The sequence below is a fragment of the Varanus komodoensis genome, unplaced genomic scaffold, assembly GCF_004798865.1.
Source record: "Varanus komodoensis strain SLA01 unplaced genomic scaffold, ASM479886v1 scaffold126, whole genome shotgun sequence".
In the NCBI taxonomy this organism is placed as follows: domain Eukaryota; kingdom Metazoa; phylum Chordata; class Lepidosauria; order Squamata; family Varanidae; genus Varanus; species Varanus komodoensis.
Window position 1 is genome coordinate 497,665 of NW_025335363.1, and position 16,614 is coordinate 514,278.

General features: G+C 45.4%; 1 protein-coding gene and 4 non-coding genes across 5 annotated transcripts; 4 read left to right on the forward strand and 1 right to left on the reverse strand.

Moving 5' to 3' along the window:
• Positions 1-2,094: 2,094 nt before the first annotated feature.
• TRNAP-AGG lies at positions 2,095-2,166 on the forward strand. Its single transcript has one exon. It is a non-coding gene; the product is annotated as a tRNA-Pro (tRNA).
• Positions 2,167-10,172: 8,006 nt separating this feature from the next.
• TRNAP-UGG lies at positions 10,173-10,244 on the forward strand. The gene has a single exon. It is a non-coding gene; the product is annotated as a tRNA-Pro (tRNA).
• A 755-nt stretch (positions 10,245-10,999) lies between these two features.
• Positions 11,000-11,072, forward strand: TRNAT-UGU. Its single transcript has one exon. It is a non-coding gene; the product is annotated as a tRNA-Thr (tRNA).
• Positions 11,073-12,236: 1,164 nt separating this feature from the next.
• Positions 12,237-12,308, forward strand: TRNAP-AGG. The gene has a single exon. It is a non-coding gene; the product is annotated as a tRNA-Pro (tRNA).
• Positions 12,309-12,802: 494 nt separating this feature from the next.
• On the reverse strand, positions 12,803-13,327 carry RNASE12 (ribonuclease A family member 12 (inactive)). The gene has a single exon (XM_044422414.1). It carries the CDS (start codon positions 13,263-13,265, stop codon positions 12,804-12,806), a length of 462 nt encoding a protein of 153 aa, XP_044278349.1. The 5' UTR covers positions 13,266-13,327; the 3' UTR covers position 12,803.
• Between the last annotated feature and the right edge of the window lie 3,287 nt (positions 13,328-16,614).

Consider the following 16,614-nt stretch of genomic DNA (forward strand, 5'->3'; position numbering starts at 1 on the left):
GGACCTGGGACTGGGCTGAAAGTTCATCCTCCAACCTGGTTGACCTGAAATGCACAGCCAAAATATCACAAGAGTGGCTTAAAAACTAGAGCCTGAAAGTCTTAGAAATTTCAAACTGTCTGAGAATCTGTGGCAAGGTTTGAAAGACACTGCTCATCCACAGTCCCCATCCAACCTGACAGAGCTGGAGTAGTTTGCCAGCAAAAGTGGAAAAATCTTTCAAGATTCAGAAGCACACAGCTGGTATCAGATTAGAAAGAAGACTTACAGCTGTAATTATTTGTTAAAGGTGCTTCTGCCAACTGCTAGCTTATTTATTTATTTAGAATATTTATATGCCATCCTTTCGCAGAACCTCAGGACAGCTTACATAAATAAATAATAATAATATAAAACATGATACAAACAAATATTTGTAAATATCAGATTTAAGGGTGAATGTTGCTGCTACCAACAGATGCCAATTTCTTTTTGTTTTACCTAACTTCTCTGCCCTCGAGGAATGAGAAAGAAGTCCCAGCGCTCAAGCAGGCCAAGGTCACTTGGGGTGGGGTGCCAGGAATACGTGAGAACACGGATCAGTTGCATTCCAGCCCCGTCAGAGTCGAGACATTCTCTTTTGTGGCACCCAGTTCAAGTGCCTTGGATTAAGAATAATGCGAGTGAGTTTGGAACAGCGGCACGTGATAGAATTGGTGAAATTGGGAAAAGTGCACCAGAAACTTTGGAAATGGTGAGGAAAGCTTACGGAGAAACTGCACGGTCATCTGCCCAAGTGTAGCACTGGCACAAGTTGAGATCGGCTCAGCTTGGATCCTTCATCACAACAACGCACCGAGTCACACTGCTTTGGCCATCAGAGAGCTTTTGGCTGAGAAACACACCACAGGGCTCCCCCATCCACCCTACAGCCCCGACTTGGCTCCTGGTGTCTTTTTCATCTTTCCAAAGATGAAGAATGGTTTGAAAGGACCCCAGTTTGGTAGTGTGGATAATGTCCAAAGAGCCACTGTGCAGGCTCTGAACGCCATCCCGCTTGAAGCCTTCCAGGGATGCTATGAAGAATGGAAAAATCGCTGGGGGCGTTGTGTACACTCACAAGGTGCATACTTTGAAGGAGACAATGCTCGATTGTAAAACTTTTCAATAAAAGAATGTTTAAAATATCATTCTCATTATTTTCTGGACACACCTCATATATAGCACCCTCAGAGCATTAGATAACTTTTGCACATCAAGTGACAACAATGCCAATTAAATCCATTTCAGTTCCAGGCTGTAACACAGCAAAATGTGGAAAAGTCAAAGGGTGTGTGTGAATACTTCTGCATGGCATTGTATGGCTCGACTGGAGTCTACCCAGAGAAGAGACATCACTGTGGTGGCCCCTTTTCTCAGGAAGCTCCTGCCTCCGGAGGCCAGGCAAGGGTCAACATTGTGCTGTTTTTGGCACCTCCTGAAAATGCTTTTATTTCAGGGACGCTTCCTGAAATAATCAGCCATGGTATTATTGATTTTGTTTTTAAGATTTTTTATTATTTTATCTCTCCTTGTTCACTAGTCCATCAGTCTACTAGAGTAAACTTTACCGGTTGGATTTCAGATTGTTGACACATCTATTAAAGGCACCTTACTGAACGAAAAGGCAGCTCTCTGTTAGAAAATCAGCCCCTTACCTATTAAATTGACACCAGAGAAGGGCAAAGATTACAAATGGAGCTGGATGGAGGTTTAACTGAATATGGATAGATAACTAATTTTTCTTAGATCAAGTTTCAGCAAATGGGAAACCAACACAAGAGAAGCACCTCAGAATCAGCATGTATCTGCACGAGAACGATAAGGCCAGAAAGAGATTTAAGGGCATCTTGGGCCACATATTCGAAATACTTTTTTTCAATGACCTTGAAAACCAGCGACAATTGAAAAAATGAAACGGAATTATCCCGGATATAGACAGGAATCCCTCAGTACCACTAGGTGGCGCTAACATCGTCACACGTGCCGTAGGACATTTGCTATCCTGCAAGTCAACGTGGCACAGAATTTTAGAGCTTGGTATGTAAATGCTACAGAACGAACTTTCTTTCGACCGGCTCGTTGGTCTAGGGGTATGATTCTCGCTTAGGGTGCGAGAGGTCCCGGGTTCAAATCCCGGACGAGCCCTACTTTTTTTTTTCTGGTAATAGAAAAAGATGCTCCTTGTTTCCTTTACAAAGTGTCACAATGCTCTGTCAAATACATCTAAAACTAAAAGGGTTGAAGGATGGAGGAAACAGGTTTTTTTTTCCAAAAAATAAAACCAACACAGTATCTAATCTACAGTGAAAAATGCTGCATGTATTTAGAAACTCATCCATCACTTCACTAAAAATGACATGCAGAGATTATAGCACTGAGTTAAGAGTGTGACTCTTAAAAATAGAGCCTCTTGTGTTCCTTTTATTTCATTGAATGCTTTCTTGTCAGCCCTTCCAACAGCAAATGCAATACTTTTTCTTCCTATCTCTCCCTCTCTCCAGTTACCATAGGAGAAAATTGTATTTTCTAAACAGAAAGACTGACCTTCCGTCTTTCTAGGGGAATGCTCATTACTTAGGGGTAACTTGGTCTCATCCTGCTCCATTAAAAGCAACTTTAAATTAGTTAGGTGAAGTTTTAACCATCCCTTGAATACCACAAAACCTTTCATGGACTACATTTCTAAACATCAGTCACTGTTAAGAGTTCAATAGCGGAATCAGGATTTCTTTTTCTTTTTAATAAAAACAGAAACTGGCCAAGTCGTTTTTCAGCTATCCTAGCTGAGAAAGAGCCGGATGGACATGTTCTTAGTGATGCGGCTCGACCAGCAGGGGGAATTAGAAAGCTCACCTCTGAGCATGAAGGCATGTGTTAACCCACACTGCAATTTCCGCCTGCCTCTACCTGTCATTACTGCATTGTGATTATGTGGCTGACTTTTGCTGCAGGAAGGAGCTCTGGCTGCCTTCTCATGGAGATTCCTCCATCCCTTCCCTGCTGGCCGCCTCAGTTGCTCCTCAGCCCTGCCATTAGCCCAATTAGAGATTCCCTGGAGGTGGGAGGATGCCAGGGGCAGAATTTCCCAGAAGGCCGCCCGGCCACAAGCGAGCACTTTGCCCAGAGTGGCGATCATGCCTGCCGCGCCTTCACAAGAGGCTTGTCTGGGCCTGCCTATTCAGCTGCCAATTCCTGGGCCCTCTCTGGAGAGACTTTGCCACAGGTGGACACAAAATTGCCACAGTCCGCCCGCCAGGCAAGCTGCGCAACCGTCAAGGGGGGTTCAGTCGCAATTGAGTCATGAAGCCGGACTCAAAGTTAACAAAGCGAGAATTTGGGCAGGCCCTCTTGGTTCTGGCAGGATGACTCTTTGTAGCTGATCTCCCGCTTCTGGTTCCGATTTGTGTGCGTGACTTTCTTCCAGTCCCGGTTAGGTTTGCAGTCGCTGACATGCACACCATTTGTGAATGGGTGCTGGTGTTGTAAATTGTGATAATGGCCACAACAGCAGTGCCCCCGATCCAGGCAGTGTTGTTGCCAATTTACACAAGCAAAATGTTTGTTCTCTAGGGCAGCTCTGATTTGATCTTGCGGCCAAAGTCCAGGGCCCCACGAATCAGGGGATCCCCAAATTACCCCATAGTGCAACAGGGGATGAGAGCAATGGAAGCAAATTCCATTTTATCCCTGCTGCCATGACTGCAATGCTTTAAGTGAGCTCACAACTGCACATGCTCAGGTGCTTTTTTCCCTTTATGAAATCAGGATGGGCAGTTATTATCAATATAATTCTATTCCTGCTGTCAAGCAGCATTGAAATAAAGAACGATTATTAGTACTACATTGCATTTCTATCCTGCCTTTTCCCCTCAAGCTCTATTTTATCCTCACAGCAACAACCCTGCGAGGTAGGCTAGGCAGTATGTGAGTGACTGGCCCAAAGTCACCCAGTGAGCTTCATGGCTGAGCGGGGACTAGAACTTGGCCTCCAGCTGGTCTAACGTATCAGAACTGTAGAAAAGCATGTAGAAAAAGCATGTTGTTGTACAGGGAACAGAAATGTTTGTAGTGTCTCCCAAAACTGACTACACGGCCACTTAAAGCTTCTTTTCTAGAAGGACTGCTAAGTCCGGGGTTTAAACTTCTTAGCTCCATCACTGCTTATATGGAGGGTTAAATATCTCTGACAGACGTCCCTCTGTCCTTAAATCTGTTTCTGTGTGTGCACCAAAAAAGCATAGCAAAAAGGTCACAACTGAGCTGCATACTTTGAAATTCGGCATTTCTTTCTTCCTCTATTCTGCAGTCACAACACAATGACAGCCGTCTGGGAAACTTTGAGGGTATTTTAAGGTTACACAGTTTCAAACCAGGGGCAGGGTGCCAAGTTTTTGCGACAATTGAAAAACAACAGCCAGCAAACTGATTTTTTTCCATTCCCTGAAGAAAGCAGCCCTATACCCAGGCAGAGGAAGGCTCGAGGAGCTGCAATTACATAGCGACAGCAGCTGCTGCTTTCATCGGTTTTCTCCCAGGGGGATCGTGGGAACGGCGGTTCTGTAAAAAATACGAGCACCTTCTCTGCACCATTGCTAAGCGACGCAGGTTCCCACGACTCTCTGGAGAGTTGGTGGCAGGGGGTGTGTGTGTGTGAGTCGTGAAAGTTAAACTGGCAGAATCTAAAATGCAAATGTGAGATGCACAGACCTGCTGTAAGGAATAAAACCCCGTTGTGTGGATATTTCTTCAGCAGCCAGTGTCAGTCTGTAGCAGCTGCATTTAGAAGAAGGGAAGGACACCTTTGGCCTCTTTTAAAGGCTTAGGCTGGTGTTCCCCTATGGGCTGCCCTTGTGCTGTGGTGGACTGCCAAGTCCCATCATCCCCAGCCAGGACTTGACTATGGGGCTGAAAGCATAACCTTGCCAGATGACCTGAACAAACCAGACTGGTCTCACGTAGACCAGCGAGCCTTTAAATGCAGAGGCCGCCCTCCCAGATCAGGCCAAAAGCCCTTTTCCATTGCTGACAGTTTTCCTCTGGGTCTGGAGCTCTCCTCCGATCACTGTGACAAGCAGCCACTGACGGCCCAATTTCCTATGAGAGGTTGTAGCTCAGTGGCAGAACAGCTGCTTCGTATTCCAAAGGTCCCAGGTTCGATCCCCAGCAGCACCAACCAGGGCTGAGAAAGAGTCTTGCTTGAAATGCTGGTATGGCTGGGTTCAGCCAACACAGCAATCCTCCCTTGCAGGTTGAATGTGGACCCCCACTGAATGGGGGGTTGTTGCTGAAACATGGGCTACTGTGTCGTCTGTAGCCAGGTATGCTAGCAAGCCCTGGAGTGTGAACTGCAAAAATCCATGAAGAGAACCCATGTTTGTTGTTGGGTTGGTCACCAGGGTTTGCCACCTGGCTGGGTTCAGAACCCACGGTGCAACAACAACCTCAGAATTCAAGTGCGAAGTGTGTTATTGTGTTGTCTGAATCCAGTGGGTGTCAATAATAGTAGACTACATGGACCATGATAAAAGGCAGCTTCTGATATTTCTGATTTATCAAATTCCTTTAAAAAACCATCCGATCCAGAGGTTATTGTTCCCCACATTGTGGCAATAAATTCCATCAGACAATTATGCTTTGTATGAACATGTGCTTTTATAAGAGAAGAAATCTGTTTTTTCTACACTGTGCGTTATTTTATGAACCTTTATCACCTCTATCTCCCCTCCTTAAAAATAAATCCTCAACAATGAACCCTTTTCTCATTGCTGCAGCAAGACCCTTCCTGGTTAGAGATATTGCTAAAGATGCATCTAAAAAAGGGTATTCCTAACTTGGCACGTCTAAAGTTGGCAACTCTAGTCAAAGGTTTTGTTATGCTACTGAGGGCCTCTTTATAAGTCACCCTGCCAGCACATCCTTAAATGCATGTTTGTGTTGATTTATTTATATTATATTAATGCGCTGCCCAGCAGTCCAATGGGCTGCCTAGGCAGTTTCCAAGAAGAGCGTCAGAGGGCTAGATGTGTCACACGCTCTCCCATCACCGCAAACATCCTCAAAACTCACATTTTCTCCCAGAACATGCTCTGTACACAGGCTTTTTCAAGCACTTCAAGGGGTGATTGCTGCTGAGCATTTAACAGCAACCTGGAAAAAAAAGTTGGCGACTCCACGTATAGATCAGTTGTCCCCAGGAATTCAATTTCTGCCCAAGAATAATTAAAATTCTTACTCTCGCCTTTCACCTGCCAATCAAACTTGGCTCGCCAGGCATCCCTGGTGGCAGGGTCACATGATCTAGGCTCGAGCAATAACACACTGTGCTCTAAAACTATCCCCAGTGCTACAAAGTTTCCTGACAAACTTTTGCAAGATTTAATGAGGTCCCCTGGCTGTCATGAGGGCACCTGCTTAGACACGGGATCATAATTAGGTGCATGATATTCCCGGCGGGACGTAGTTAACAGGAGTACCAATTATCTCTGCTCAGCACACTCCAAGGGTGTCATTAAAGCCATGTGCCTGGTTCATTTCTGTGGGGAATTTCGGGAGCTGACGAGAAGGCTGGCGAGATTGTTAGCTGCACTGCTGTGTCCCTTGGGTGCCCATTACTCTGGTTGTCTCTTTGGGAAGGCAGAGGGAATGCCGTTACTGCAAGAAATTGTGGGGACGCAGGAAGGGGCCCTATGCAAAATCAGACCTTCGGTCCAGCTAGCTCATGGTCCTTTCTGACTCTGGAAGATGCGGGACCTCAGCTGTTGAGGACCAGCACCTGACAGCTCCCAGCTCCGGTACTTGCACTGGGTTCCCTTTTGAAAAAGTTGTTGGGTCTTGGAAGGGGAAGTCAGTCCTGGTGTTGTTATTGCAGATCTTCAGCTGGAAACACAACCCAAGGTATATGAGTGGATGGGGCAAAGGACAAGATGGGGGCTCCCCTTGTCCCCATTGCTAACTGGACCGGCAGCAGCTAAACCTTGGGTGCCAGGCAGTGTCCTGCATCAAACTAAGGGCAGCAGTCCAGAACTGGAGACAATTCTAAGACACATCAAAAACAAGGGAATGTTAATGCCAAAGATCTAGGAGGTGCCATTTCGATTTTCCACAATGCCCTGGAAGGTTGCTATGCAGACAGCACTGAGAGACGTTTAAATGGCAGCTCCCCTATCCAGCCAGCTTATGGTGGCCACATATCCTTTTTGGTAGAGGAAACTGGCAGTCTGAAGGGCTGCCAGAGGAATATCCTTTATTTGAAAAGCTGCCTAGGCCAAGTTTGGGATATGGTCTGAAGGCACGTGCGGCATCCACAATGCTGAAGCTAAGCAGATCTGGGACTGGCCTGGGCTTGGAGGGGAGACTAGATCTAGCCGCCCTGAGTTCTACAATGGGAGAAAGGTGGGATATAAAGGTAATACCAAAATAAATCCAGCGTAAAGAAAAAGAACTCTAAAGTGATTGTAAAAGATCCTTAGCTAGACACTAAACCCAGAGCCTTCTCTGGGCTGGCCCAAGATACCAGACTAGTCCACATACATAAGTCTGGTGATGAGGCAGACTAGAAACTCTGCTTCTGACACATCAAATCCAAGAAAACTCTCACACCAGAGGTTGTTGGCAACCAAGGTGAGCTACCATCTATCTTCTTTGAGAACATCTATTTCTAATTCTAATTCTTCTGGTTTTTAACCTCAGAAAAGGAGCAACAAAATATAGGAATTTGTTGGAACAGTTCAGACAATACTGTAACCCACAGTTAAGTGAGGGGTTGTCACTGAAATGTGCTTCATAGGGTTGTCTGAACTGAACTGAGATAACTCATCATGGTGAATAGCTGACAAGAAACCATGGTTCTATTCATGGATTGTTCATGGACGACAAGCCATGGTTTGTTAGTAGCTGGATTCAGACATGACAAAACAAGTTTCAGCTGCAATCCATATTTAACCCTTGAATGTGGCTTATCATGTTGTCCGAACTTGGTATATAAATATGCACCCACACGCCAAAGGGCATCAATACATAGCATAAAAACCATTTTCTTCTTCTTTCTTTCTCTTTTTAGGACCTGGATGTTGGCCAAATTTCAGATCACCACCTGGAGTAAGCTCCCTTGGACTCATAAGCACAGACTTCTGACTGCCTATAAATTCCATTTTGCTTGGTAGGCACAGATCAAATTAATATAGAGATATTTGAGATCATCTTGCGAATATATGCTGACTCTGATCTGTCTATGCTTTATAGCCTACTGCAAGGCCCTTAACTATGTGGATCATGAGAAGCTATGGATGGTCCTGAAAGACATGGGGGTGTCCCGGCAGTTAATTGTCCTGATGCATAACCCGAATTGCAGGCAAAAAGCTATTGTTAGGATAGAATATGGAGAAACAGAATGGTTTCCTGTAGTCAGTGGGGTCCAACGAGGGGTGTTTTGAGGATTGAAACCCTGGGCAGGCAACTTGGGTCTTTCCAGATGTGGTTGAACTACAGCTATTCACCATTGGCTTTAAAGGTGTGATTACTCAGAAAATGGTCTTGTGGAAGCATCTCCCTTGTGATGGAACAGGCTTATCAGAATGGTTTTTGTGATACTCTGTTGAGGTTTCATTGGCATTGGGTAAAGACCTTTTTGTTACCTGGGATAATCAAATAATCAGTGTAGTCATGCGGAAGGGGGGAGGGACATTCTTAAAATCTGTTTAATTTGGGGGCACTGTGAATGTTGTTTTGTTGTTGTATTTCATTTCGCTTTTGCTTATTGTGTTTTATGAACTATTTTCTTTCGAAATTATTTTCATCTTTCTTTAGTACAAGTCATAAAAGTGTCGTGTTACAGGACAGCGTATGTCATAAATAAATGGTATACATCAGGTCTTCCCTATAACACATGGTGAGTAAATTGCAATCTGCACATTCGCAGAGGCACTATTCTTAATTACTACTTTGCAACCTCTCATGCTTCTTATATGCCTCACTTTCAGTTCAAGTTCCAGCCAGGGTCAGGCACTTGTTCCATGAAAGCCATGGGGTACTTGGCTTCCCACTGGACGGTGGGTAACTATTTTGGGAGCTGTGGGGAAGATGCTTCTGCTTATGGGGCAGTACTGGGGACTGAGATAGGTCCAGCATGAATTCATAGGTTGTAATGACAAAACTGAAGCTGTCATACTCCATGCTCATCATGAGGAGACAAGACTGGCTGGAGAAGACAATCTTGCTAGGGAAGGTTGAAGGTAGAAGAAGAAAAGATAGGTCAAATGGATGGATCGACTCCATAAAGGAAGTCACATCCTTGGAATTACAAGAGCTGAGCAGGGCTGTCAAGGACAAACAATAGAGGACACTCATAGGAAGTTGCAGATGACCTGATGGCAGGTCAAGTTTAAAAAATGGTGCTGTTGGTAGAAGGACATTAAATCCATGTATTTCATCATTTGGCATGGACCGTGGATGGGTAATGGCAGAATAGAATACTGTGTAGAAAACGTTCCAGCATTGCTAGGAAAATGAAATTACGCTCAGCAGCTCCATTTAAACTGGGAACACAATCTATGATGGTGTATATCCCATGCAAAAAACTAACCATGCTGTGGGGGTGGTGGATGGTAAGAAGTTAATGGGAGGAAACTAATAGCAAGCACGGGCCGAATTTGTGCTAGATTTTAATTGCTACTTTGGTTTTCTTCCAACATCCCTTGAATGTTCACATTAACCCCACTCCCCCTCCTCACTGTTGCTCAGGACTGGATTTATTTTTAAAGCAAGATCTTTACTGCCAGGTTTATTGATATTACAGATTCATTATAATTTTGATTCCCTGCATTTATTCTTCCAACGTTACCAAACCTTGTGAACGAGACTTTAATTCTCAGGACAAGGCCAATTTGCAGCCAAGAAAAAAAGGGGGAGATTCTATGCATGTTTGGGTAGGAAAAAGTCCTAGAACCGCCCGGGATGGCATCCTGGGGTGTGCTTAGAATTGTTCCTGAGAGCGGAGACAGGCAAATTCAAACGCAGCTTTTTTTCCTTGGATACTTTTTCAGAGGGAACTTCAAATTCCTGCCAGTAAGCAGCAGCTCTGGCAGAGAGCGCACATGTGTAACGTGACCAGCTTGTCAACTTCAAATCCAGTTTGGAGAACGTCTTCTCCAGCTGGCTCGTTGGTCTAGGGGTATGATTCTCGCTTTGGGTGCGAGAGGTCCCGGGTTCAAATCCCGGACGAGCCCTTCTTTTCTCTCCTGCTTTGCAAATACTTTTACATAGGGTGCTGGGAAAAAATGAAGAGGGCGCTTAAGATCACGCTTATCGAAGGCAAAAGCGGCGTTTTCGCTCTGCAATGGAAGAGGGTAGATCGCGGACTGCTTTGCCTGGGAATGTTTCCAAACACACAGCGAGGAGGAACCCCGGTGGACTCGGTGGGACTTCGCGGAAAAACTGCACGCGTCTCCGCCCCAGGAATCAGGGGCTGAGGTTTGCACGCAGGTTTGTAATTCTTCAACACGCAACTCCGAAGTTCTGCATACTGCAGAAGTAGTGGGCCTTGGTGGGGGGAGGTTACTTTTCATTCGCTTTCTCGTATGCACTGCTGGATTAATTTATCTGTTGCTTACGATGCTTTTGTGCGCTCTCTCTCTCTCTCTCTCTCTCTCTCTCTCTCTCTCTCTATATATATATATATATATATATGAGCACTACGGTGCTTTTGTGCTCTCTCTCTCTCTCTCTCTCTCTATATATATATATATATATGAGCACTACGGTGCTTTTGTGCTTTCTCTCTCTCCCTATGAAGCACTGTTTTTCATATTGCATGGATAGCCGCTTTGGGGGAGTATTTGCATAGGAAAGGTTCGCCGATGTAACTTTAGTAATAAATACACAATCAGATGGAGAATATCATTCTTAGCTAACTCAATCTTCACACTCGGCTGCCCCGCCGGGACATTTCTAGGGCGTTGTGTGAGGCACAAATCCTGTGCAAGGCTCCATAGCTCAGGGGTTAGAGCACTGGTCTTGTAAACCAGGGGTCGCGAGTTCAAATCTCGCTGGGGCCTTTGTTATGTTTGCGCCTGGAATAAATAAAAAGGCCCGAAGTTCTCACGCTGATTTATTACCACCCAAGGACTCGCGTCTTGCTTGCGTTGGATTACAAAGGCGGGCGGCCAAAACTTTCCTTGCGGCTCGTCTTTTGGAGATCGCTTTACGCGACTGCGGAGGTGGGCTCCGAGCGGCGCTAAGGCATCTGCCGCGATGAGCCTGCAATTTGAAGGCAGCCTCAGCAAGGGCGAGCAGGCAGTTGTCGGCGTTTGAAGGTGCAATCCCAGGCATGTTAGAAAGAAATAAAGAAAGAAATCCTACAATTCCCAGCACTCCTCGGTCAGCCATGGTGCCTGGGGGCTGTAGGACTTTGCTTCCTTCGAAATATGCATCGCCTTGCAGTTTGAAATTCCTACTGAGTTAGTCGTGGCTCCCTTTTTTCCGCTCTGCTGCCGGCCTTTTTCCTCGTTCCCCCAGCAATGAAGGCATCGAGACCCAGAACTGGCTTTGGGCGCCATACTATCTATGGAAGGTTAGGCAGAAAAAATTCCTGCCGCTCTCAGCATGCCCAGCCAACAGGGGCTGTTTAGGGCGCATTTCAATGCAGTATCCCCTTTCGCCCCTTATAACTCTCAGCACGGCTGGCTGGCGCCCGCTGGGATCCCTAGGGGTATTTCCCTCTGCTGTCCAGTCCTGCAAAAGATCGCAACCTAAATTATCCAGCGATATAGAGGAGGAAATCAGAGCCCTTCCTTCCCTCCAACCGGGAACAGGGAGAAAGTTTTACAGTGCAATCATTCTGTGCATATCTACTCCGGAGTAAGCTTTATCAAATGGATAGGATCTTCCTTCCGGGCAACGAGATATGTACGCACTCGGCAGGGAGTGAATTCCGCGCGACTCAACAGGATCTTTTTTCGCTTAAACGTGCATGGTATTTTGCTCTTAATTTCAATCCATATAATTTTTAGAATATCTCTGTCTATGAAGGTAGATGAAGACTTCTTTCAATCTTCTATTTTTGAATAAAGAAACATAACTGAGAAGGAGAAAGTTTGATCCAAAAACAGCTGCTTTACAGAAGAGGAACATTGGTAAGAAATCCACGAAGCGCTGAGCAGAACTGGCTACCACTAGATGGCACTGAAACAGAAAAAGATTGGGCGGCGTGTGTAGCAACTGGCTCGTTGGTCTAGGGGTATGATTCTCGCTTAGGGTGCGAGAGGTCCCGGGTTCAAATCCCGGACGAGCCCTGTTTTTATCTTCCTACGTGACCAAATATTATAATCACCTTGGAAAGGTTATTTATTTTTAATTTCTAAGTGAACAGGTTGCATGAATTCCTTATATGGGAAACATAACTTATTTTAAAGAAGCACACTGCAGATAGAATTTCCTTCTTTTCCCAGTTTTGCATTGTTGGATCAGTACATTTTCTAAAACTTGTCTCACAAGTGTGGAAGGAAAGCAAAACGTTGAATGATTAACAAGAAATAAAAAAGAAAAGAGAAGAGAAGAGAAGAGAAGAGAAAAGAAAAAGAAAAGGAAGCATTATTCCAAGTATTGCATGCAGCTTAAATTTATTTCCAAGACTGACATATATGAATTGAAATAAGATTTTATTCTTGGTAAATATAAGATAAAATGTGTGTGTGTATATATTAGAGACAGAGAGAGAGAGAGAGAGAGAGGAAGGAAAATGCATGAATGAACAGAGTATAACTGGGTTGCTTTCTTGGCATTGCACTTCATATGTCAAACCCTCCGTAATTTGGGACTTCTGTCTCCAAATGGACGGGATATCCATCTTCACAGGCTATGATGATCCTTTCAGTATTGTTGATTTCTTCATATCTGCAGTTGGGTGCCCAGGAACCTCTCTGAAGCTTACACAGCGTGAGAGGGAAGCTTGTGTCGCTTTCTCGAAGGTCACCGGTGGTGGGTTCCCCTCCTTGGCCGCACACGGCTTGGATCTGGGAAACGTCCGCATGGAGAAAAGTGTTGAGATGTTTGCAGTGGTAAGGGTTCGCCATATGGCGCCGTTTCATCATGATGTCACAGTAGCCTGCGAAGGCGGGAACCTCCGTCATTGGGTAGTCGACATGTTCCCTCAGAAACTTCTGGTAACTTTTCGCCCTGGTCATGACCAACCAGACCGCCAGCAGGACAAAGGCTGTGGTCAGCCGTGGACACGTGTTTCTCTCCACCATTGTTACCTCGTTCAGTCTGTGATGGAGAGCAAGGGGTGGGGGGAAGCAGAACTGGATAGAAACGGAGATGAGTTTGGGTGGTTTGATGCCTGAGACAGAAAAGCAAAATAGAAGGTTTTGGATGGTGATAAAAATAGGAAAAGACAATGATGGTAAACTATGAAAAAGGCATTATCCTGGGATTTATCTATTTAGTGGCACACCCAGAAATCTACGCAATTTATTTATTTATTTAAAACATGCTGCCATCGCAACAAAGCCTCGGGGCGCCTCACAAAGAATACCTAAAAACATACATAAATAATAATAATATAACAATTTAAAAGAAAAAAAAGCACAACACTTAAAAACCGCCAGTGCATTCTTGACTAAAAATTTTAAAATCCTAATTAATACAATAATTTAGCAATTAAAATAAGTTTTGAATAAAAAGATCTTAGCCTGGCGCCAAAAAACAAATAACGACGGCACCAGGCGGACCTCTCTGGGGAACACATTTCATAGATGGGGTGCCACCTCAGAGAAAGCCCTCCTCTGGGTACTCACCCTCCTAATATCATTCACAGAGGGTTCCCGGAGAAGGGCATCCCTTGCTGATCTCAAGGGGCGGGAGGGCATATATGGGCGCAAGCGTTCCTTTAGATATCCAGGTGCCAAGCCGTTTAGGGCTTTATAGGTCATAACCAACACCTTGAATTGGGCCCGGACTTCAATCGGGAGCCAGTGGAGCTGACGGAGAACTGGGGTTATATGAGAACAATGCCCAGTCCCCGTCAGCAGCCTGGCAGCTCTATTCTGCACCAATTGAAGTATCCGGACTGTCTTCAAGGGTAGCCCCATGTAGAGCGCGTTACAGAAATCTAATTGGGAAGTTACCAGCGCGTGTGTCACTGTCGCCAGACAGTCATTCTCCAGGAAGGGATGCAGCTGATATATCGGCCGAAGCTGAAGGAAGACGCTCCTCGCCACCGCCGTCACCTGAGCTTCTAGAGACAGCTCAGGGTCAAGGAGCACTCCTAAGGTGCGAACCCTGTCCCTCAGAGGGAGTGCAACCCCATTTAGGACAAGGTCCAAGTCCCCCATCCCGAGGCCCGAGCCACCCACCAACAGGACCTCCGTCTTGTCTGGATTGAGCTTCAGCTTATTGGCCCTCATCCAGCTCATTACCTCGGCCAGGCACCGGTTCAGCACAGCCACTGCCTCACCTGGATTGGTGGAAAACGAGAGGTAGAGCTGGGTATCATCAGCGTACTGATGATTCCGCAGCCCACACCTCCTGATGACCTCTCCCAGCGGTTTCGTGTAGATGTTGAGACCAGCCTTTGCGCTTGGCACAAAAGACATTTAGATTGGGTTGCTTCCCCATTGGAAAATACAGAGTATGACATACTCAGCTTTTGTTGAAACAGAAACTCACAATGTCAGGTTTTGATAGTGCAGTGTTTGAGAAGATGAGGGGGAGTGGAAACTTGCCTAGGAATGGGGTGAGGAACCTGCGCTAGGATATTCCCAAGGACACTATTCCTTTCCTACAACCCCCCACTCATTTGTTAGCCAGTGAAAGTGCTCGAGGGACTTCATATTTTTGTTGGCATCCTTGAAATGGACAGAATATCAGCTCCACTTGGTAAGTCACACACGGGAAGGCCTTTCTCTGTTGAAGGCTGCATTCCTTCAGAAGTAATATGTGTGCGGGGCTTGCTAGATGCCAGTGGTGGATGGAAACGCCCCATTCCTGACATGGAACCAACCTGAGAACCAACCTTGGTTCTCTCTTTCTCACACCCTCCTCTTCTCTCTCTGTCTCCTCTTCCTGCCCAAGCATCTTCAGGGGAAGCAGTAAAGGGCTCTCACCTGAATGTATTGCATCAAGAGGGAATTAGAAAGTAGGCTGAGGGCCACAGGGTGTCCCACTGCTTCTGTCAAGGGGGGGACAAGGTTTGCTGTAGACCAAATCCCTCTCCCCACAATGACCGTTCCAGGTGAGGCGATACTGGTGACCACCCTGTGAGCTATGGCCGAATCGTCCATTGCCCTCCATCACAACCTCTGAGGTTGAAGTCTCAGCCTTCCAGGACTGGAGGCTCCTGCTGGGAACCGGGGGAATTTCCCCTGCAAAAGTGACTTTGCCAGCTTTAAAGGAGACGGCCCCATCTGCATGGTGCCAATGAAGCTTTCAAAGCAAACCCCACAAAAGACTAAGATAAGCTTCTCAATAGCTTACAAGGGGACACAAGTGTTTCTAGAATACATGAAATGTATGCATCTCAAACTCTGACCCCACCCTTGGATGACCCTCACAGACCATTACCTACTTCCATATTTATTAGCATTTCCAGTCCATCCTATTTGCTGAAAAGTGACAATGTGAGGCAACACATGCAAAGGCACCTTTCATAAAGTAAGTATTGTGATGTTGCATTATAGTTAGAATTGGTAATGAGCCAGGGAAGTTAGAAAGCTCAGTGCATTTGGTTTCAGCTTAACGCAGGAGCTTTCTGAACTCATGGCCGTAGCAAAGCCTTTCATCAAGGCCTTAACCCAACAGGACGAGAGCTGGGCAGTAGCCTAAGCCGGAATGGATGAAGTCTAGGAATGTTCCTAAGCAACCATTGAAGGAGGAAGTTTATTTAGTAAGAGGAGAAAATTATTTTGAGCAGGTCATCTATGCAAAAGTCATCTGCTCAGGTTCTCTTTTTTGGGTCATCTTTGAGTTTTGTCACCAGCTATTCTGACCAACAAATAGAACTCATGAAAATGGTTCCTGGAAGAGAGGAGAGAGACATTGGCTGGCCCTCGACATAAAAAGGGGCATCGGAGTAGAACTGAATATTGAGCCACAGACAAACTGTAACACCTTCTTTCTCCTCCTAAGTTACTCCTAGGAACTAGTAAAGTTTTCTCTTTCCATCCCTAGCTACCATGGAAACTTCCACGTTTTTGCCAGCCTGGAAATATTGGGTTGATTCCAGATTTAAGCCTTACTTAGGGTAGACCCACTGAAATCAGTGGGGATTAACTCATTCACAATGAATATATCTGGAACCAATCTCCACTCCTGCATTTTGCTATTTTTCCAGATCATGTGATCTGTCATCCATTGTTAGGGTCCTGGGATCTGTAAGTTTTTCTTTGAAAGGTTTGCCAGTAAGTTTAGTGAATCTGTGATGACAAGTTTTCCCAAAAGAAAAGAGGATTGAAATTAATAATATCCTTCCTTGCCTAGAATTAGGGAATAGTAACCCCTTTTGGCTATCCTATCCCTAAAATTACAATAAAAGATGCTCAGATATATATGTTTAACCCACTTATTTTTCAAAGCCTACCTTTATATTAAGATGCAGCTCCT